This window comes from Alligator mississippiensis, chromosome 11, assembly GCF_030867095.1.
Source record: "Alligator mississippiensis isolate rAllMis1 chromosome 11, rAllMis1, whole genome shotgun sequence".
In the NCBI taxonomy this organism is placed as follows: Eukaryota; Metazoa; Chordata; order Crocodylia; family Alligatoridae; genus Alligator; species Alligator mississippiensis.
Window position 1 is genome coordinate 15,498,493 of NC_081834.1, and position 23,300 is coordinate 15,521,792.

General features: G+C 45.8%; 1 protein-coding gene across 1 annotated transcript in view; it reads left to right on the forward strand.

Annotated features, from left to right (window-relative positions):
* The window catches only part of FAH (fumarylacetoacetate hydrolase), a 36,115-nt gene extending 24,316 nt beyond the window's left edge, over nucleotides 1–11,799 (forward strand). Inside the window, exon 14 of the mRNA XM_014605974.3 lies at nucleotides 11,516–11,799. Within this exon, the coding sequence (XP_014461460.1) occupies nucleotides 11,516–11,595 (80 nt within the window). The 3' untranslated portion in view covers nucleotides 11,596–11,799. The remainder of the gene's footprint in view (nucleotides 1–11,515) is intronic.
* The last annotated feature ends 11,501 nt before the right edge of the window (nucleotides 11,800–23,300 follow it).

Below are 23,300 nucleotides of genomic sequence, written 5' to 3' on the forward strand. Positions count from 1 at the left end.
CTGGAATGTTCAAAGGTGCCTTAGGGATTTAGGTGTCTCTGTATGGATTTAGGTGTTTATTTTATATATAAGTGTGCGTGTGTGTGTGTATGTGTGTGTGTGCGTGCGTGCGTGTGTGTGTGTACACATACACATACAGAGTTGTATATATAAGTCATATATCATATCATATCATATCATATCATGTATCATAGTATCTGAGGCTCGCTTCATCAGATGCTGTGAAAGCCTGTTCTGCTACGTCTTCACTGCTGTTCTTATCCATGCTAACTAGATTATGCTTCAATCCCACCTTTAATTTGCTGTGTAGATGTGTCCTACCCCAAGAGGTCTGGAATCTCACTCGGGGTGCTTGGGGTTGGAAAATTTGTAACATTAATAGGGGAAAGGCTACTTCCAACACAGAGAAAAGACTAGGGCATTTTAGCCAGTTGCAACTCTGCAGTTGTAGTATAAGGACAAGAAAACAAAATCTGCTAAAGCAACAGCCCAGCAGAGCAAGGCTGGAGTCTGAAGGGATGCAAACATCTCGGAGAGAGCGCTGAAATAAATGAGGTGACAAAACAGTGCACACAGCAGTGCATGCACATCAGACCAGCCCATTAGTCCCTTTGAAGGCATCAGCAAGATTAACAACTCTGACATCACAAGGGCTGGCTCTGTAATAGATCCCCTGAACCAAGAACAGGGAACTGGAAATATGTTACTGAAACTGATGACAGCTGAAATAAATGAGCTGAGATATCCAGAGGGGTAATGGTGACAGCTTGATTGACAAAAAGGCAACGAGGATTTACATACAGCGATGGACAAGAAGCTTAGCCATATAGTCACTAGTTTATAGGCTGGTTTTATAAGTAGCAAAGCAAATCTGTGGCTACAGAGCAGCTGTGGAATAAACTGGGACATTGGGGAGATTTCTTTGCACATGGATTGGTGTAGTTAGGTCAAGTTCATGGTCCCATTAGTGTAAATGAAGTGCAAATCCTGTAGCAGTCACATTTCACAACTGCCTCTTGATTTTGAAATCACTCTTGTGGCTGCTCTACTGCTACACTCTGCCAAGTGTTAATAGGCAGACTTCCTTTAGTTCAACTTTCTGCAGGCCAAAGCTGAGCCAGGAGGCCAGGCTGGTAATTCCCCACTCTGGCCATTGTCGTCTGCTAGGAAAAGCTGGAGCAAAGAGGAGCAGCCTTCCATTTCTTCCGTCTCAGTATATAGCTGATATAAACCAGTCATGAGTAAATGAGCATTATTCTTTATTGGCATAGATTCAATTACCTTTGGGCTAGTCAGCCGGATCAAAGAATTACAATTTGAGTGCTTGAGCATTCAATCAGTGGCTTGATTTTCAGAACTGGAGTATCGCATCTTCAGTATCTTGTTTCATCTTCAGTTTCTTTAAGTGCTCATTGTAGGTGGTACTTCTCTTGCAGGGATCCTAAGACTTTCTGCACTGGGGTTTATGAAATGCTTTGGTCTGTGGATGGAAGTTTTTGTAGAACTATTGGGTTTTAATGAAACATGATAATAGTTCACTGAGAATGGAGGTGGGCATTATTTCTTCCTCCTAATGGTGTGCTGGGTGAAAAGAGTTTAAAAAAATTGGACATTTTTTATGAAAAAGCTGTTTTGTGTCAAAATTTTCATTGAAAAACAGAAATGCTTCCTTTGGGGGGTTGTTTTTTAAAGAAAACAACCCCCAAATGGCAAACAGTATCAATTAAAATATTTTCATCATAAATTTTCAAAGAAAATAAAAGAATTCCCCAGACAGCTCTGCAAACCTGTTTGACGGTGCCACAGTGTGACACTGTAGGGTCTTTTGTGTGACCCTCTGCAAAAATGGTATTCATGACCAAGCCTCATAACACTATTTTAATGTAGCTTTTAACCCCATTTTACCCCCTGGAAAACTGAAGCAAAGGAGGGAAGATTCTTTGTGAAAGGTCACATAATACATCTGTGGGTATTTTGTGAACCAAATCTACAAATTCTGGATAACAGCACCCTGCTCTAGCAGCTGGGCTGTAGGGCCAGATTCTGCTAGCCTTGATTATATTGATGAATTCCAACTTTCTCTGCTAGTGGCACCATCGACTGATCATGGACTAAAGAACAACTCTTCCTAAGAACGGCTATCTGGGTGTGACCCAGACTACCCTTTATGCTTAATAAGAACTTAGCTTTAGATCATAGTATCATAGTGCTTAGGGTCAGAAGGGACCTAAACAGATGATTAGGTCCAACCCCCTGCCCTGGGTAGGAACAGGTGCTAGGATCATATCTGTCCAGCCTCCTCTTGAAGACCCCCAAGGTAGGAGAAGGTACCACCTCACCTGGGAGCCCATTCCAGAGCCTGGCAGCCCTAACTGTAAAGTAATGTCTCCTGATGTCCAGCCTGAACCTTCTCTCTAACAATTTGTTGCCGTTATTCCTAGTAACCCCGGGTGGTGCCCAGGGGAACAGAGCCTCCCCCAATTTCCGCTGGTCCCCCCTGGTGAGTTTGTAAATGGACACCAGATCCCCTCTCAGCCTTCTCTTGTGGAGGCTGAATAAGTTCAGGGCCTTTAGCCTTGAAAAGTGGTGCTCAATCTTCAGCTTGCAAGGCCGGGTCATCCAGTCTGCGGGGCTCCCTACAGCTCCAAAATTTTGGTGGTGGGGAAGCAGTGGCAGTGGATAAGTCTTGCTCGTGGGGCCTGGCCAGTGCACAGGGTCACTCTGCAGCTGGATTTGGTACATGAGGACAGGCCAGCACGCTGAGTCGCACCCACAGACTGACCCACAGACTGACTCCTACTGAATCTGGCTTGTGGACTGATCCAGGCTATGGGCTGGCCCACACTACTCCTCTGGCCTGCAGGCTCTTAACTCACAGATTGTACATCAGCAGTGCCTATAAGTAAGGACCTCCCACAATCATGGCAGAAGTGCATTGTGCAGTGTCTCCTTTAATTTTGCTCATTCCACCCCACCCCTGATTGGCAGAGGGGCCCTGGTGACCCTACCATTTGCTGCTGATTGGCTGGGAGGCAAAAACTGTGGTTTTAAATATGTCACAGGTTTTGCCTCCCACTGCAGATCAGCAAATGGGCCCCGGCGGCCTTGCCACTTGCTGCTGATTGGCCGGAAGGCAAAAACCATGGCACATTTAAAACCATGTTTTTTGCCTCCCTGCCAATCAGTGGCAAGTGGACCCCTCTGCCAATCAGGGGTGGAGGGGGTGCACGATGAAATGAGCAAGATTAAAGGGGCTGCTGTATAGCTTGCTTCTGCGGCAATTTTGGTAGGTCCCTACCTATAACACAATGAAATGAAAAAGTAAAAAGATAACATTGTTGATGAACACGTGTGCATGCAGGGAAGTTAATGATCTAGCCCCGCACGGTTTAAAATGTGCATGATTCTGCAGTGATCATAGACCAAGACCTACCACCCAGTTGTAAGGCCCAGCTGACCGTGCATGTGAAAGGAAAGAGGGAACAATTCATGAGTGGACTCCTGAAATAACATCCATTCAGTGCCTGTTTAGTGACTTCTTGGAGAACCAAAGCATTAAGCACACTCGAGATTTGAATGCAGCACTATTATTACATCCTGTCCCAAGGCAGGACCAGGCAGGGTCTTACCAAGCGCCCAACCAATAATGTATTGCTTCCTCCTGTTGTTTTAATTTTCCACCTCCCCCTTTTCTCCTGGAGCTGTTGTAGAGAGATCTAGCCCACAGAGACAAAACCTGAGAGGAATCTGTTGTTCCTAAGAAGTGCTGCCCAGGGCAGCCAGCATGGCAACGTTTGATTTGCTGAGCTGCACTGCAGCCCATTTCAAAAGATGTGTATAGTTCCTTGACACTTTCCTTGGGGCTTGTAGTGCTGGCTGGCTGCTAAGAGCACAGAGCCTGTTATTTAACTATGCAACACTTTAGGACTTTACTAAATTATATTTGTCAACAAAGATAACAAAATGGTACTAAAATAATCAGCCAGCAATGAAAAGAAAATAGGCAATGAAGCTTTATAAAGACTAATATAAACTCTTCAAGGCAGCTTGGCTGAGTAAGATGTTGTGTATTAGCAATGTGGAAACAGGCTGGAATTTGGATGTTATTCACATTTAGGTTTCCTGTTGTAGGGATGGTAGGTAGTGGGAGCACCCAGACCAGTTAGAGAGACAAAGGGGAGGACTAATTTATGCTCAGGGTGCATCTATACTGTAATCAGAGGTGAAGGCAGTGTGTGTAGTTTAATGAAGTAGCTCAGCATCAGTGAAGCCCCAACAGCATGGACTTCAGGGCGGGCTAGCTGCTCCAGGATTATGGAATCAGTACTCTCAGACTTTTCCCTCCCCCTATCCCCTGGCCATCAGGCTGCAGTTCATATCTGGAGGAGGAGATATGCGTGCTCAGCTGGCCCAGAAGAGAACTGGGTTTACTTTCCCCTTGCAATGCTGTAGCACTGAAAGAAGCAGCCAGGGTGAACATTTGTGGCCCAAACAGAACAGCTCCTCGGGAAGTTCAGCAAAGATAACACTGCATTTTCCAACCCTCAGTTAGCTTTCTTTTTTCATGTTACCCAGACCTGCCCTGCTAGTTGAAAGTCAAATCGGTTTCTAGCCCCCAGAGTAAATGTTTTAACAGCAAGTGCTCAGCAGGCCCTGCTGGATTATTGTGCTCAGTATTCTGCAGGGAGCACCTCCTTTAATTTCACTGACAGTCAATACAATAAAATAGTTTTTCCTGATCAGAAACTTGGCCTGCTGCAAAATTCAGAGGCAGCATGTTCTTTCTAAGCAAGTTTCTCAGAAATTTGGCTAGTAATTGGTCAGTGTAACATTTATCTCATTAATTCTTTCTATTTGCATCTCATTCCAGTCCGACTAAGCTAAGGCCAGCTGTCTCCCTTTTAATGCCCCAGCTTGCACTGTGTTTTAGCCTTGATCATTTGACTATGCTAAGTTTTTCACTGTTTGGTCCTCAGGTGGTACATCTACACATGCTATTGGCATGGAGCATATTGCACCAGAGTTTATTGCTCCTGGGCACACAGCTTGAACGTGCGCACGGGCCCGCAGTATGTTGAGCCAGGTCCGAACAGCCCCAGCTGGCAGGGGGTCAGCCTGCCAGCCCGGGGCTGCTCCAACCTGGCTCACTGTGCTGCGCAGGGGCTGGCTGGGGCATGAGGATGCTCCAGTGCAGGGCTAACCAGCAGGCTGCCCTCATACTGAAGCACCCTTGTGCCTTAGTCAGGCCCATCAGCATTTACACATGTGTTGCTGTGCACTAAAGAACACCACCATAGGATAGTACTTGTGTTTACAAGTACTAACATACAGAGGAATTAATTAGTTTACAGTGGCCTAATAGAGCCACACATGTAGATGCTGAGGCTTTATGGTGCAGCTACTTAGTCAGCTCTGAAGTAAACATCTCATGAAGATGCACCCAGGGAGAGGCAAATGTTTCCCTATCCCCATCTGTCCCTGTACAATATGAGTTCTTGCAAGCATTGATTCTGCTACATCAGGGGAGAGTGCATCACTTTCATAGTTTCATAGTTGGTAGGGTCAGAAGGGACCTGAGCAGATCATCAAGTCCGACCCCCTGCCATGGCAGGAAAAAGTACTGGGGTCAAACAACCCAAGCAAGGTGTTCATCTAACCTCCTCTTAAAGACCTCAGGGTAGGAGCCAGCACCACTTCTCTTGGAAGTTGGTTCCAGATCCTGGCTGCCCTGACAGTGAAGTAGCGCCTCCTGATGTCTAGTCTGAATCTACCCTCTGCCAGCTTGTGACCGTTATTTCTAGTCACTCCTGGTAGCACTCGGGGGAACAGGGACTCCCCCAATGCCTGCTGGTCCCCTCTGACTAGTTTGTAACAGGCCACTAGAGGCTGTGTCCAGTTCTGGGCACCCCACTTCAAAAGGGATGTGGACAACATTGAGAGGGTCCAGAGGAGGGCTACTCGCATGATCTGGGGACAGCAGGGCAGACCCTACGAAGAGAGGCTACGGGACCTGAACCTGTTCAGCCTTCACAAGAGAAGGCTGAGGGGGGGCCTTGTGGCCATCTATAAATTCACTAGGGGGGACCTTGCTTCCCCTAGCGCCCCTGGGGATAACAAGGAATAACGGCCACAAGTTGTTGGAGAGTAGGTTTAGATTAGACATCCATAAGAACTACTTCACAGTCAGGGTGGCTAGGATCTGGAACCAACTTCCTAGGGAAGTGGTGCTGGCTCCTACCCTGGGGGTCTTTAAGAAGCGGCTTGATGCCTACCTGGCTGGGGTCATTTGAACCCAGTTTTCTTCCTGCTCAGGCAAGGGGTCAGACTTGAAGATCTACAAGGTCCCTTCCGACCCTACTACTATGATTCTATGATTCTATGATTCCCCAGCCTGTAGGCATGCTGCTGGTCCTTCCTCCCCAGGTGCAGTACCTTACACTTGTCAGTGTTGAAACCCATCCTGTTCTCATCTGCCCACCCCTGTAACCTGTCTAGGTCCAATTGCAGCCTATTCCTCCCTTCTAGCATGCCCTCATCCCCCCACATCTTAGTGTCGTCAGCAAATTTGAACAGGGTGCTTTTTACCCCCTCGTCCAAGTCACTGATGAAGATGTTGAACAGCGTGGGTCCAAGGACCGAGCCCTGGGGGACCCCACTGCTCACATCCCTCCAGGTCGAAAATGACCCGTCCACCACCACTCTCTGGGTGCGGCCCTCCAGCCTGTTAGTGACCCATTTGACTGTGTAGGTGTCGACACCACAGTCCCCTAGTTTTTTAATGAGAATGGGATGAGAGACTGTGTCGAAGGCCTTCCTGAAGTCCAGAAAGTCTACGTCCACTGCTATCCCTGCATCTAAGGATTTTGTGACCTGGTCATAGAAGGCCACCAGGTTGGTCTGACAGGACTTGCCTCTAATGAACCCGTGTTGGTTGCCCCTAAGCATAATCTCCCCTGCTGGCCCCTCGCAGACATGCGCCAGGATAATTCTCTCAAAAAGAGATCAGACCAGGATGGAGGTAAGACTAACTGGCCTATAGTTTCCTGGGTCCTCCTTCCTCCCTTTTTTGAAAATGGGAACCGCATTGGCCCTTTTCCAGTCCTCTGAGACCAGAGCACCACGAGTGCTCGTAAAGCCGTGCCGAGGGTCCCGCAGTGACCTCTGCTAATATGCATAATTGCAATTGACTTTGATATGCACAATTGCAAGATAGATGAAGTATAGATTCAGGAGTTGTGACATGATGAAGAGTCACTAGAGCTAGTAACTGTGGGTAGAACTGAGGGGGAATGAAAACCTTTAGCACCTAAATAAAGGTTAGAAAACCTTTATTTCTTTATAAAGGACCCCTTGGAAAAGTCAAGAACTGAAGATGCTCTTTGAAGTCTTAACAGAGCTTCTAATATTGAAGAATGAGGGAAGTATCTACCATGGTCCAGTCAGGCTAGATATGTACAATAGTCCAGTTGAACAGTCACCATCTCTGTGACAAGCCTAATGGGTGACCAACTGGCTAAACTGCAGCTGTGCAGAAAAGGACCTGGGGGTCACAGTGGACAGTGTGTTGAATATGAACCAGCATTGTGCCCTTGTTGCCAAGAAGGCTAAGGGCATACTGGGCTACATTAGTAAGAACGTTGCCAGGAGATGGAGGGGAGTGACTCTGACCCTCTATTTGGCACTGGCGAGGCCACATCTGGAGCACTGTGTCCAGTTTTGAGCCCCCCACTACAGAAAGGATGTGGACAAATTGGAGAGTTCAGCAGAGGGCAAAGAAAATGGTTGAGGGACTGGGGCACATGACTTATAAGGAGAGGCTGAGGCAACTGGGATTATTTAACCTAGAGAAGAGATGACTGAGGGGGGATTTGATAGCAGCCTTCAGCTACCTGCAGGGGGGTTCAAAAGAGGATGGAGCTGGACTGTTCTCAGTGGTGGCAGATGACAGAACAAGGAGCAATGGGCTCAAGTTGCAGCAAAGGAAGTTTAGGTTAGACATTAAGAAAAATTTTCTCACTAGGAGGGTAGTAAAACATTGGAACAGGTTACCCAGAGAGATTGTGGACTCTCCATCCTTGGAGGTTTTCAAAACCTGGCTAGACAAAGCTCTGGCTGGAATGATCTAGTTGGGGCTGGTTCTGCTTTGAGCAGAGGGTTAGACAAGATGACCTCCTGAGGTCCTTTCCAACCCTATTTTTTATGACTCTATGATTTTAGCACCTGTGTACAACAGTAACACCCTGTGCTTTGGCAGGGGGCGTACATGTGCATGTGTCTATGCATATATACATATGCAGACTGTCACTAGGAGCCACAAGCACTCTGTGCTGCAGAATCTTTTTCTTTAGATACAGTGAGTGAAATCCTTAGCTCCAGTCCAGCCCATTTCTGTTGTGTGGAAGGGCTACAGTGAAATGCAGCAAGTCTAAAGTCCAAAATCCCTGTAGACAACCAGGGGAGAATTCCTTCAGTGCAGGCACTGTGATAGAGTCACAGGGTTGTCCTCCAAGCATGGTGGGGGAGGTGATGGCTCATAGGGGAGCCCAGGCCGGCTATCACAACTTAGTTGAGCCACTGGGGTTGTTGTGGACACATAACACCATGCAATAAATCAGACCAATCCAGGGTAAATTTTCCTCTTGAAAAATGTGTCAGTCTCTTTACTGTAAGGGAGAGTTACTACACAGACTGTGTGCATCTACTCCTCTAGTCAGCTTCATCCCCGAGTAGTTGTTTGTTCAGTGCAAACTGCTTTCCTGCCACCTAAGAGCCAAGCAAAGTACTATCTCCTGCTGCAGGCAGACACCTTAGGTGAGCTTGTCATATGCCTATTCCTTATTATGGAGTAAACTCCTAGATAAATTAGTCCATATGAATCATGCTGTGTATCTGTACAGTAAGTGACACTAGGGGAGTCTCCATCTCCCAGCACAGCCCAAGATCAGGGAAAGGTGTTTTGCCCCACTGTCACTGTGCATTTGAGAGGTCTGCCAGCTTAGACCAAATGAGAACAGCCACACCGTGAAACACTTGAGATACCCAAAATGATTGAAATAACAGCTGATGAGGTGTGTGAACTTGGGCCACAGCCTGCAGCAGTATCCCCACTGCATTTCTGGTGTGAGCATCAACAGCTCCTGAGTTGCTGCCCAGTTCTGCAACTGCTCAGCTAGTTTAAGTTTAAAACACCACTTAGCTCATGCAAGATCCATGGGAATGGCACGAGTCAGTGTGGAATAACATTGGGTTGTACCTAAAGCTAACAATACAATGAAGATGGACTCCTAGAAAGAAGGTCTAAGTGATGGGGGAAAAACCTACTCCATCTATTTGTTAATGAATAACTCCCGTGTTAGATGAATCACTGAAGCTGCTGTAGCTTTTGTTTGCATGTGGCTCTTCCATTATTTTGGAAGAATATATGCTTTAGTTATGAAATCAACCCTTACAATAAATTATTCTTAAGGGTGCATTATACTACTGATGCCCTTCCCTTCATCACATGTTATCCACAAAGATCTCCAGTAATTCTGTCCATCTCGTCCTCTCAGAATAGCTTTTTCAGATGTGCCTGCAACACATGGGGTGGATTGCCTCCAGCTGAATGTCCTTTCCAGTTTTCTCTGTAACCTCAACTGTGGGATTGCTGTCTGTGGGAACAGCACCCAGAAGGATGCAGCATCACTGAGTGGGGGGTGGAGGTACCCACGTTTTCCAGGAGCTGGGAGGAAACAGTAACTTAGTACCACGGATCCGAACGCCAGATCCCACATCATGCAAGAGAGCCAAGAGGGTGACGTGTTCTGCAGTTAAAGGTGGAATCAGCAGCCAGTAACCTTGGCAGTACTCAGTAGACATTGACTGTCTGTTCATCTAATGGGGGATTAATGAATGCTTTGAGCCAGATCCTCAGCTGGCGTTACTGAAACTCTGCTGATTTATTTCTGTTTCTTTATTTTCATTACACACATTGAGATTCTGCCCCTTTGGGTTTGTCATTATAACCTTCTCCTTTATGAGCATGAAGGAGGCAACATCTGAAGTGCAATCCTGATGCTGCTGAAAAGTGTCCAGCACTGCTTTATTAATTGCAGGGCTGGACCAGCCAGCTATTTCACTTGTCACTTAGATGTATGATGTTTAGACTTAAAAACATAAATCCTGCATCTGCTGCTTGCTCCGTGCTCTTGCTCGCTGCACTTGCATATTGCTGTGTTAACATTTATGCTTGTTTTTTCCAAGCTAATTGAACTTTTCTAGACATTTTTCTCTACCACGTATTGGTCATTTATGCTGCATAGTCACTATTTAAAGACTAAGAGGGCAATAACCAACTTAATGTGCAGCCATTCAATATGGCAACATGTAAATCGGAAGTGGGCCCAGTCCATAAGCCAGATCTGAAAGCCTACAAACTCAGCAGGAAATTCAAACCCAGCTAACTAGTTTGCCTCCTTTCTCTGTCTCCCTAACAGGCTGACCCAACATTCAGGGCATGTTAAACCTAAGAGGTTTGGATCTCAAGTCAAGCTCAGGTCAGGCTGAAGTTATGACTCAGGTCTAGTTCTGGTTCAGACAAATTTCTGGGTTGTTCATTAAACACATAATGCGAATGTGTTTGCCATTCAACATGTTGCATTATGTTCTCCAGTCATATTTGTATGTATATAGGTGTCGGGGCTGTACCCCATTCTGCACTAACACATACATGTAGACATGCAAATAGATAGAGTTTTTAGCCTCGATCCTACCTTTGGAACTACTAGTTGCAAGCTCATGAACAAGCACAGGGGATGAACAAGATTGGGTCTCTGGGTATTTAAACTGCTCATTTTCTGTGTTACCCCAAGGGAGGAGTAGATGTTCTAGATTACTGGAAGCACACATCAGGAATCTGGGATTGAAACGGATTCTTTTCTGGAGCTCCAGTGGGATACACTGGTGCTCAGTGAGTTGAATAGATAAGAGCTTCCCTGCCTCCTTTTCCCCATTTAAGTGAGAGCCATGTTTCCTCCTTAGTATTGCACTGAGCTCACTCCCCTCAGTTATGCAAAGTGGCCGTGTCTTCATGAAATGCTGACTGTGCAGTAACCAGCATTACTGTGCAGTAGCATCTCTGCATGGCTTCCAGATAACCCTAACTCGTTACTACTACGCAGTATCTTGTTACTACTATGCAGTAGCGTCACATCATGGTTTATGCCCCACAATGCTACTGCACAGTACTAACAAGCTACTGCACAGTAGTAACAAGCTATTGCACAGTAAGCCTCTTCAGTAGATGTGGCCAGCGTGTCTTGGGCTTGATGCAAAGCCCACTGAAGTCAACAGATAGCTCTGGGCCAATGGGATTTGTAGCAGGCCCATGAAGGATATCTGAGAAGAGAACCCTACTTCAGAGTGTTTCCACTTACTTCAGTCCCTCCACCTTTGCATTGCACTTCATATTCATTATTTTTCTTTCTAGTAGGGCCCTGAAGCCCACCTTGTGATGCTTGTCCTCTCCCCGTTCTAGGTTACTGCCAGGGGAATGGTTACCGAGTGGGATTTGGCCAATGTTCAGGAAAAGTACTTCCTGCACTATCTCTTCCATGATCCCACATCCTTGAAAACTTCGGAGGAAGAGAAGAATCTGTCCACCCAAGCCTTCTCAGTACATGGCCTTTGGAGCGCTTCTCTTGCTTGGAGAAATCAAAATGTGCTGCAAATTCTGTTTTCAAATCAGTATTGTCTGTATTTGTATAAATGCTTGGATCTTCATGACATTCCAGTCCTTGTCAATAAAAGTCTCACTGGTGAGTACAGGTCTCTGCGGTGCCCGTAAGGCAGTGTTAGCTATACCCACAATGATGGAAGCAATTCTTCATAAGAACATAGAACTGGCAAGGTCTCCTGGGCCATTGTGTCCAGGCCTCTGTGCTTGCAGGTAATTGTTAACCAAATGAATCCCCCAGATTGCTACTTGCCCCTCACCGACCGTGACAAGAAACAAAACCTGAATGACCAAAACCACCCTGTAAAATGCCATAAGTAAAAGCAGTCATGTGAGTGCACTGCTTATACCACTGCAGAGTCCATTGGTAGTGGGTGTCGTGGGACAATGTGATTTTTTCTGAGTATCCTAGGGCATTTGTAAACGACACAGGGGTTTAATTCTCCCTAAATTGAAGCAGTGGGGAGGGGCGGGGAGGGGAGGACAAGCTGCCAGCAGGCCGAGCAGTCCAGTGAGCTGCAGGGGGCGGTGCTTCCCTCTGCAGCAGCAGCGGCCTCCTCCCTAGGCAGCATCTGCCTGCAGGCATCTGGCTCAGGTAGTCGCAGGGGGCACCACAGCTGCAGGAGGAAGCACCAGGCCCCATGCTGCTCAGGGAGGCTGGTAGGCTCCGGGACAGGGGGAAAAAAAAGATCAGGCTCACCACTTTTTTTTTTTCCTTCAGTGCAGCCTGCCTTCCCGGGCTGCTGCTGGGCTGCCTGCAGAGCCCCTAAGCCGCACAGTGCCCGGTGATTCCCTCCACAGCTGTAGGGTAGCAAACTAAAACTCCTCCGAGGTGTTTTAGTTTGCTGCACCCCAAAGTCATTTAAGGCGCATTATGCCACCGGATTTGCTACAGTGGCTGGAATTAACGCGCAATACACTGCCAAATATGCAAACTCATGCAAACAGCAATGCCATTAAAGCAGTTTAAATGCCCTTTTGCACTGCTTTAATGTGTCATCTACAAATGCCCTTAAAGCATATTAGGCAGAAGAGGAGCTTTGCCTAGTTTGAAGGAGCATGACTAAGGATGGAAGGTTTAGACAAGGAAAGGAAACTCTAGAACGGGCATGTGTGGGTAGCCCAGAAAGCTCTAGGAAACTCTGGAATGGTATTTAGGAGGAGTTTGGATTGCTGAGTTAACAAGGAAAGAATAAGGGTATTTTTGCCTCAGGCTTCACCACAGCAAAAGCCTGAGCATGTCTAACCCCCAAGCTCCTCTTTGTAGGCAACTCTGAGGCAGCAACACCAGGGCTTGAAGTGATGCAAAAAATTGATGGTTTGAATCCCAGCCAGGATTGGATGGATCATCCAGGAGCTCTGAAAGAACTTATTGAAGTGGATTGGGTGCTTGCAAAGCATGAGGAATGATTCTCTCTGTACACAGCCCTTGCGTGCTGCACTGGCATTGTATAGGGGCTATCAACATGCCTCAGAGGGCCAGGAAAGGATCCCTCTGGTGAACAAACTAGTATAAACCTGAGCCATCTCTGTCACTGGCCCTGTTGTAGTGTGTGCTGGGAATAACGTGGCACATGGTCCGTTGGGAGGTCTGTGATCCAGGACATGGCAGAGGGAGTCTTCAAGAAACTCCCATAAATTCAAGTGTCCTTCAGGGCCAGGAACAGCACCACCTTTTTGCAGAGCTGACCCTGAACTCTGACATCAGAGTATCATTGCCCCCTCCCCCTGGACTACACTTCTACAGTAACATAGTGGCAAAGCAAAGAATTGGACCCATATCATTTAAATGGGCTCTTCTAGCAGCCATCTTGAGTTTAGCCAGTTCTCTGCAGTTCTTCATCTAAAAAATGTCAGATCTGTAAGCCTGGCTTTAGGTAAATTAATGAAAAATAATTCATGATGTTTTTAAAACCCCGAGATGAGTGTAACATGATCACTGTGAACCAGCCCAGCTTCTGCAGAGGAAACTCATGCTGATCCAGCCTGTAAGAACTCTTTGTGGGAGGCAATATCTTGGCTCAAGGAGAAGGCCGTAGTAGGGTTGACTTATTAGAGCTAGCAGCATTTCTTAGAGCGGTGGTCACCAACCAGTCAATCTCGATCAACCAGTCAATTGGGGAGCCCCTGACAGTCGATCTCAGTCTGGAGAGGCTAGCCTCAGTCTGGGGGAGGCTTTGCACAGGCCTACTCCCTGCCACTGAGAGAGTGGGGCCCTGGCTGGGCTGGGCTGGGCTGGGCCGGGGGAGGGTCAGAGCTCAGGACAGCTTGTCTAGGTGCATGGGGGGGCTCCTGCCACTGCACATACCCCAGCGGAGGCCTGGGGCATGTGCCCCCCCTGATCTGTGTGCAGGGCAAAGTGGCTGCCACTGCATGCTGGGCTTTGAGCCCCAAGCCCTGCTGTACGGTAGATCCTGGATTGCCCTTTACTTCAAAAAGTGATCTTTACCATAAAAAGGTTAGAGACCACTGTCTTAGAGTCTTTGGCATGAGTCTGTTCAGGGAACTAGGGAGTGATTGGGTTGAGAGGTAATATTTTGTCCCAGGTAAGAAACTGGTTGACTGAAAAAACAGATTTATAAAAAAAAACATGCATTTTTCATAGGGAAGGTTAATAGCTGGGTGCCCTGGAACTCCACTATTGATAACATTTTTCATTGATCAGGAAAAAGAGGCCAACAGAGAGGTGAAAACATTACAAATGACACCTAATTATTTTTGTCTCTGTCCTCTCTGCAGAGGAAATGTTGAAACACCAGGGAAGGACATGGCTCACTCAGTGACTGCACACTCTGCACTGATTTGGCCTGTTTCACTTTGCAGTTTTTAATGTAGGGGAGGTACTGGCAGAGACCTGCTGCTCACTACTCTGACTCTGCCAAATCATGTGCAAGGAGGAGGTTTCCATGAGTGAAGGAAAGGAGCGGCATGAAAGGTTAATGCCTGTCTACAGCAGGGGTTCATAAGTGAAAGTCTGTAAGAGCGTGGTCCTGCCAGTCAAGATGTCAAGAAAAAATACCCCAGTCCTTGTGGGAAGCCCCAGAGAATTGCCCACACAGAGTGAAGGCTCCTCTGTTACTTGGGGAAAGGCAACCATTTACCTTGAACCTCTCTTTGCAGCACTAGCTATAAACAGCCACTGTCCCAGTGGGCCACAAATCAGTTTAACACTGTGGAGCAGTGCCAAATAATGCCAATTAGAGGATATTACTTAAGGAGCCCAGGAGACCAGATAATGAACTACAGCATTCTGTAATGGGAGCTGTTTAGGGATTTGCCTTGTAGTAAACAGTTCCACCAGGGTGCAGGTCTCATGAAATGGCATCTCTTTCAAGGTTGAGTGGACTTGGCCACTACATCATTATAAGGCAGATGCTGGTACTGGTGCCTAGTAGATGCTGCAGTGATGAGTACTGGAAGGTTGTAAATAGATCCATTAGCATATTCATAAAGGATCAGCTTAATGCCATTGGGGAGCAGTTACTCAGACAGTCCCATTGATCTATCTCAGTCTGGTCCAGAGATCACACATCGCTGCCTTTCTTGCTATACAGACCCACGCAAACTAAGGCTGCTTTCCGCTGCTGCATATCTTTCAAAATATCCTTTGCCACCCTTTAGCAACATCCTTTAACAACTGGTAAGATGAGAACATACAGTATTCCTTGTGAATGTGACCTCCTGTCCATAAAGGAGAGAGATGCTTTTAAAATGAAGATTAATGAAAAATGTGATTGTGCAGATAAATCAGCTGTGGCTGGACATATGCGCCAAAATGGGCTCATTCTCAGGCAATTTCTGGATGTACACTAATCATGGTTTCCCTCAGAAGGGGTGCAGAAAGAATGGTCCAATATCAATTTAAATGCTCAGCTTAAGACATTTGGCTATTACCAGAAATGATGACCCAGAGTGGAAAGCAGAGGCTCTGAAGTTTACCTATGGAAAGTTTTCCCCCTCTAGCTCTGCTGGTTACTCAGAGTTGCATTAATAGAATATAAAAATAAAAATCCATCTATGATGTGGTCATCACACTGTAGGAAATGTACTCTGTCAACCAGGTGCCATCAAACAATATCCCCTCTAATTCTGTGTGCTTAGGAATGGCAGCAGTGTTGTCTAGGGTTTTCTGAACAATGGCTCATCTTGCTTCTATCTCCATCCTACATGGGACTGGGCGCTCCAGTGAAGTGCCAAGGTACACGCTGACAAGTGAGCTAGGTACTCAGAGTATTGACAGGACATACTGCATTGTTCCCTCGCTTGGCTGTTCCCCAGAATCCAGGCGAGGATAACAGTGGGGTAGGGAGAGCAAGGAGGCAGCCCCTGCAACAGTGGGAGGACCTGTTCTGACAAGGTGAGGCTCGCCTCACCCCCATTCAACCTTCCATGCACATTACTTTATGTGCTGTCTCCCTGGATGCTCAGTTCTTGAACAGAAAAAAGTGCTCCTGGTGCTTCCTTGAAGGTATCTCTCCTTGATAACCACCCTCAGAAGGGAACTGCGTAGCGTAAGATTAACAATTCAGCTCTTTGGTGTTAGTCTCACTCTCTACCTACTTCTGTGGGTCCCATCACTATGATGAGTGAGTGCCTCCCTGATGCTACTAAATTCATCCTTACAGCACCCCTGGGATTTGCATATGCAGAACTGAGGTGCAGGAAGGGAGAGGCTCAAGGTCAGACAGGGACTTGGTATCAAACACCACTCCTCCAAGCTCCATCCGGTGCTTTAATGCAAGCCCTCCTCTGTATTCTAGTGTTGACATCCATCTCATCAGCATTCCCCGGAGATTAGTGCTGTACCCTGTATGCTGGAAACCCTTTTTGAGAGGTGAGAAACGATGCATTATCATACGAGCACTGTTCTTTTATGGGCACCATGATGCTACATGCTCAGGAGGCAGAAAGGAGATCCCTGCATGCTGAAAAAAAAGAGCTGTTTTCTGAAAAGCAAGTATAAAATCTGTATTGACGATAGCTGACAATAGGTGTCAGTTCTGCGCATTGTTATTAATGGGTTCTGACCTCTATGTACCCATATTCATTACATTTTTAGTCAGATGGCATCATAGCTGCCATGCTACCCGGGGACAAAAATGTCTATTAGAAACCACTAAATCTTTTGTGACATTTTCTCCTTTCTGGCAGAACTGAATGCAGATCCTGTTTACTGGAGCTGAACCTTATTCTAAAAGAGAAGTATCATCTGTGCATTGTTGCTAGAATAACAAGTAGAAAATATGCCCCCTGCTCCAGCAGTGCGAGCTGGGGAGGGCAAGTGACATTCAGGATGTGGAGTCTGGTGTTTTCATACTTTCTGTGCTTTCTTTCAGACAGTCTAGTCCCGGGAGCCTTGAGCACTCACTGCAATTAATGGAGGTTCAGTGCATGGAAAGCATGCAGCATCAAAACCAACATGCCTGTGTCCCAGTCCCTAGAAAACTAGCAGTAGTGTCATGTATAACTTCTCCCCTGGAATGAGGAGGACTTGAGAGATGCAGGGGGAAAGCAATTCCCATTGACTTCGGTGGGGCCAGGAGCCAAGGCTCAGGCTTGCATCCAGGACTGGTTGAACAAGGTTTAACTCAACAAAGGAGACCAGATTCTGAATTTCAACTCCGCAGTGACCCCCAACTTAAGTCGGCAAAGCAGTACCGTGGCAAGGAAGTTTGGTGCTTGGGGCAAAGCCTGCAGTGGCAGCCCACCCGCCATCACCCTGCACACAGATCCAGGGAGTACGCCCCCCCAAATGCTTGCCTGGGAGTGCATGCAGCAGTGGGAGCTGCCCTCCCCCTATCTCTGCACCCCCACCCCAAACGAGCTGCTCACAGCTCCGTCCTGTGCCCCACCTTGGCTGGGCAGTGCCTGTTGGCGCCCCTTTGCTTTGGCACCTGGGGCACTGCAACAAAGGATTTTAGACCCATGTAAACAAGATCAACACTATGACCCAGAGGGTGCAGATTTCCAGTACAAGCAGGGAAAATGTTATGCTTAACTGTGGGCAGTTCAAGGCGCGTCCCATATTCACTTCACACCTGATGCCAATTGACATACTAAGAGGGAGAGGAAGATTTTGTTTCTGTCTGGGGCACTGTTATTTCATACCCAATCTGCTATTGTTCTGGGTCATTGCTGTGAAAGAGCGTGGTGCAGTCAGACCAGGACTTGCAAGACCTGGGCTGTATTTCCAGACTGTCCCATGACCTGCTATGTGACATTGGGCAAGTTCCTTCATGACCCGCCAACTCCATCTCCTGGCTCATTCTTTGACTATCCTGCCTGCTAGGTTGTAAGCAGCTCCCTGTGTGTTTGCTCAGCAACTATCTCAATGGGGTCCTGATTTGGGTTGGGATTTTAGGTGCCACTGCCCAACAAATTAATAATAATACTTTCAATATTGATAAAGGCATTTTTCAATGAAAACAAGAGTGAAGGACTTCGCTAGTAGTAGAGCACCATGATATAACTCAGTGGCCTGTACTGATCAACACCAACAACACCACCTGATCCAGCACTGTTACTCTTTCAGTAAGTATCATTATCCCCATTTTACTGATGAGGAAACTGAGGTACAGATCCACAAGTGGCTTACCTAAAGTCATCAGCTGATCCAGGTTCTCTGTATGGCAACTCCAGCTGCATCCTGCAGCACATGGATTCAGTCTGGTAAAATTATGGGATTTACAGAAATATCCCTAGATGGAGCATTGAACCCAGCTCTGAACACTGTGTTCAGATTTGCTTTCCTATTTCCATAGAGAGTACTGTAACAACAGAAAAGGAGCAGCCCCACGCAGCAATGCTTTGGTTATAAAAAGAGCAATGGACTGCTTAAGTTGCATATGCACAGTGAAGAAAAAGCTGTCAAAACTTCAGGAAGCACTGAATCCCAGATCCCAACATCTCAGAAAACTGATGAACTTTACGTCTGGGTTTGGAGCTGAACTCCAAGTTCATTGTTTCATGCGTCTGGCAGTGCTCATTAGAGAGCTGTCAGGGGCTGTTCATATGAATGGTGTTGCCCTCTACACAGAGAGGATAAGGTCACCTATTAGGAGCAATCTTTATACTCTTCATTAGCTCAAGTAATAAAGCAGGCTGTTGGCTTTGATCCTGGGAGACTAGAGTTCTAGCCCAAGTTCCTGGGTATGATTTATATAAACTCCAGCTCTTTGTTGGGGTAGGACTCCAGGATTTTAGTTATATTTCAGGAGGTTTGTCTATTAGTGTTCATATAACCACCCTTTAGAGAAAGCAAAGCAGTTTTGCACCGATAGTGGTCCATGTCAGGACAACTACAGTCCTCTGGGGTTACTGAAAGTTGGTAATTACACGTTCACTTTAAGGCCAAGGCCTAAATGGGAAAATCTGGGCAACTGAATGGCATTAGCCATTCAAAGGCAAACTCATTCTGGGATGCCCACCTGCAAAGAGCAGGAAAGGAGAACCTGGTAAGGGTCCCACAACTCATTAGGTTGTTTTGTTCTTGCTATACTTATTGTGGGGATGAGGTAAATGTCAGCCTCAGGCAGGAGGGTAATTCTTTTATCTGCCAGGGTTAATAAAAGAATTATAACTACAGCAAGTATAGAGTCAGCAGCTAGTTCATAAACTACAGTACAGGGACATCCTCAGTCACTGCAGGCTATGCAGACAGGTCCAAGGTAGCACGCACGGTAGTAGTATGGCTGTGGCAGAGCACAGCTTAGCACAAGCTAATAGCCAGAGTGCTGATTGTATTTGCCCAGCTACTCCAGCAGACTTTACAATCCATGCTGAACTCTGAGTTTAGGAATGTCTACACCAGCAACTATCATCCTCCCACACACAAAGACAAGCTTTTACTGTGCTTCCTTAATACATCTACCATCAACCCCAGAACTACCACTGCAAGCACTTGATGCAGCTGACTTTTAAAATGAGCACCTGACTGCCAGGAGTACTATGGGGTCTGCCATTAGCATCACATCACATCCAACATGCAGCAGGATTACAACAGAACAGTGCTGAGAGCGTCTGTGCTTGTAACAGAGACCCCAGGGTAAAGGGGTGCTTCAGCTTTTGCATCAATCCAGATATAACCCATGTTTGAAAAGTTTTATTTCCAACATCTTCTCTTTACCTTTAGGGGTTAAATGGTTTGACTCTTCCTACAAAAAACTTCCCATTTGCCAATGGAAACTTTTGCTGGAATTGGACTCTACCCATATGAAGCGGCTCAGCAAAGCACAGTGCGCTACTCTCAGGGGTTGTTAATCCTAAATCAGCATGAGACTCCTTCACCTGAAGGCCCAGCTTCTACAAACAGGTAGAATTTAATTTATCAATCACATTCAAAACAGATCTCTCCCTTCTTCTCTGGTTTAGCAGCTCCAGGTTCTCACAGACTTTCAAGGAAGAAAATAATTACCTCCAGGGGCAATTGGATATCTAAGATTTCACATTTATTAGGAGTTGGGGCTTGTGCCTTTAATGTTCAAAAGAAAAGAGAATATGGTTTTCTGACTAGCAAGGAAAAGAAGACTATGAAATCTGGAGCTACAAGGTAAATCATCAGTTTTATTTCCTTCCCTGAACTTCCTTCACAGTCAGGCTTTTAGTTTTTGATGATGGGAGGTCCAGGCAATGAGCACTGATTGTTACCAGGAACATGAGATAGATTGTGATGTATTTTTTAGTTATATCATTATGAGTTTGGCTTAATTCTTTTAAGAATAGATTTATTTTATTTTATTAACTTTTTGCAGAACTTGGGAGCATAGAAGTATAAAAATCTCTGATGAAAACTAGATAAATAAATTAGACTTGTTTTCTTTGTTTGCTTAGAGATGCTGCCAGCTTCTCTTTTCCAGGGCTTCTAGTACCTTAAAGCACCCAGACCCAAACAATTCATAAGAACTCAGAATTTCTTGTTAGCATGAATGGTTTTCATTCCAATTCAAGATGAATAATAAATTAAGAAATGACCCAGGAAACTGGCTTTCTGACAAAATTCCATTTTGGCTTTCAAAAATGTCCTTTTGGTATTCTGAAATTTAGATTTGGATTTTGTTTGTTTGTTATTTTTACAGTATTTCATGATGTACCGAAAGTCATCCTGTGTTTGATATGGATGTGCACAACTGTTGATATGTCATAATTTGACAACGACTTGAACTGTTCAATTCTAATCACTTAATACTTTTTTAGTTGATGCTTAAAACTGTTAAAGGAGTTTGCCATTTAGTGCTGTTTGAAACACCTTGTCTTCTCGGTATCAGTGTATCTTTTGTTTGTGTTGTAATAACAGTTTTAATAGCACAGGGTATTACTCTTGACAGGTGATGAAAAACAGTAATGTACAAAAATGATATTAAATTAAATTCAAATGAATTTTCAGAATCCCAGAAAAACACTAGAAATTTTTCAAACCGAAAATGTTTTTCTATAAGACTTCATTGATTTCAGTGATTTGATGAGAGGGGAAAAAGTGAGTTCCGATGAAAACTTTCTGGGTAACACTATTTATAACTCTTTAATTAACCAGGATTACACTGTCTAGTTGTAAAATGCTTTTCAATAATTGTTCAGAGCTGAATTAATGACCTCATTAAACAGAAATTTAAAAGAAATTGGTAGATCAAATTTATATTGATTTTGGTTTTCAGTTCCAAGCCAGAAGTACATTTGTTGGCTAAAATGATTTGCTCTGTTTAGGATGCTAATGCAGTTGCTGCTGGTTGGGAAAGGGGAACATATTTTCATTTTTTTAAAAATGTAAATGGTTTCATGCTGTTCATTTAGATGCATAAAAATCATATACAAGTACCTATGCTAGGCTCTGGGCTGTCCTGCTATTATTTAATATTACAGATTGGCTATAGTCCAAATATATATGTCAACCACCCCTCTTTTTCAGACTCATCTTGGTGTCAAAGGGCAAGTGCAGGAGTTGTATTTAGGTTGATATAAATGCTCAATCATGCAGGCATTCAGAGGGCTTAAATTGCCCCAAAAATTGTACACCTGATCTAAGTGAATACACATGCCTGCCAGCTCCTGGATGCTATAACCATGCTCCGAATTCAGTACATTTAGAATATCCCAGGTTGTTGCTCAAGCTCTGATCTTTATTAATTTGACATGGTGGTGTTTGCTATGACAACTACAAGGAGATTCACACCGTGGCTTCTTGCAGATACAAAATTTACTCTGCTACTCTGGGTCCTTTAAGCAGCTTTACTGCAAATTGTATCCTCTGCCTGCTCTATGCAGGCTTTGGTTCAGATTCATTGCTGGTCTAATACTGCTGACTCCAGTGGAATAGGGCCCATTTACAACAGGAGGAAATTCAGCTGGTTGTTTCCCTACTGCAGGAAAGCATTTTCAATGAGCCTCTTTCATTGGTGGCAAAGCCACAGGCGGTTTTCATTCCACTTTGTCCTAGATGGTTCAGTGGGCTGTGAACATATAGCAATATTCTTCTCCCCCAGATCTCCCCCCTGATATTAGCAGGGATTTGAATTTGGATGAAAGCAATGCACTCTATTGAGCTAGGTATTCATATCAGGATCATCCCGAAGGTGCTGCAGGATAGTCATTGAAATGGGATACATTACATAATCCTTCTATTCAGCTTGCCACTCCTCTGGCCCAGCAGATCTGGAGAAGGGACTAAGAATGGCTACTTTGGAAAGGCTGCACTCCAAATCCATAGTTTTACCAGAATCTCTTGGATCTAATCATTCTCTCCCGACTTCCACAAGGAATCTACAGGGGATGTTACAGGGAATGGCAAAGCCCCTGCTTAAACCTCCCTGCCTCCCAACCCCACGCTGGCCCTTCTGTGGTAGTGAAGGGAAGGTGGCATGGAAGAGGATTCTTTCTGCCAGCCCCTCACGGGAAAGGGGACATCACTCAATTGAGGGTCCCTTGCATGCGCTTTACTGAAGGGAGAGTTCCACTCCGTGCTATCAGTCCTAATGCCTCACAGGTACTAAGGGATCAGGGCAAGGCTGTCAAACATATGGCCAGATCTAGTCTGCAGAAACATTTCATCTGGCCCCCCAATAGTTAGGGGGTACCTAGAATTCAGGGTTCCTGGACCCTAATGGACATGGCTACCTGTTGGCTGAGCTGTAGCCAAAAGCCAGTAGTAGCAAGCACAAGGGACAGCCAGGGTGCTTGAGGGCTAAGAGCTGCAAACAGCAGCTAGGCAGGCAGGGCCTTGGGGCCAGAATGAACACACTTGTGATGGCTGCTGAGTCACCTGACCAGGAGGGGCAGGGCTTAGTGTATATATAAACTCAGGGCCTGTACCTGCACAGTCAGTCTGGCCTGGGAGACTGTAGAGCCAAGAGCAGGGGGAAATGTAGGGGAGCACCTAGTTGGCACCAGAGTTTCCTTGAGGAAGGCAAATATAGGGCTGCTGCCCTACAGGGGACTATTACCCAGGTAAGGGGAAGCCTTGCTACACAGGCAGGAGTCATTGTTTACATCTGGACCCAGAGGGGGTTAATTTGTGTTAGCCAGAGGGCTTCTTCCCTGGTTACTGTTTTAGCCAGTGGTTTGGGTGTAGCTGAAATGGGAGTGTGAGGAGGCTATG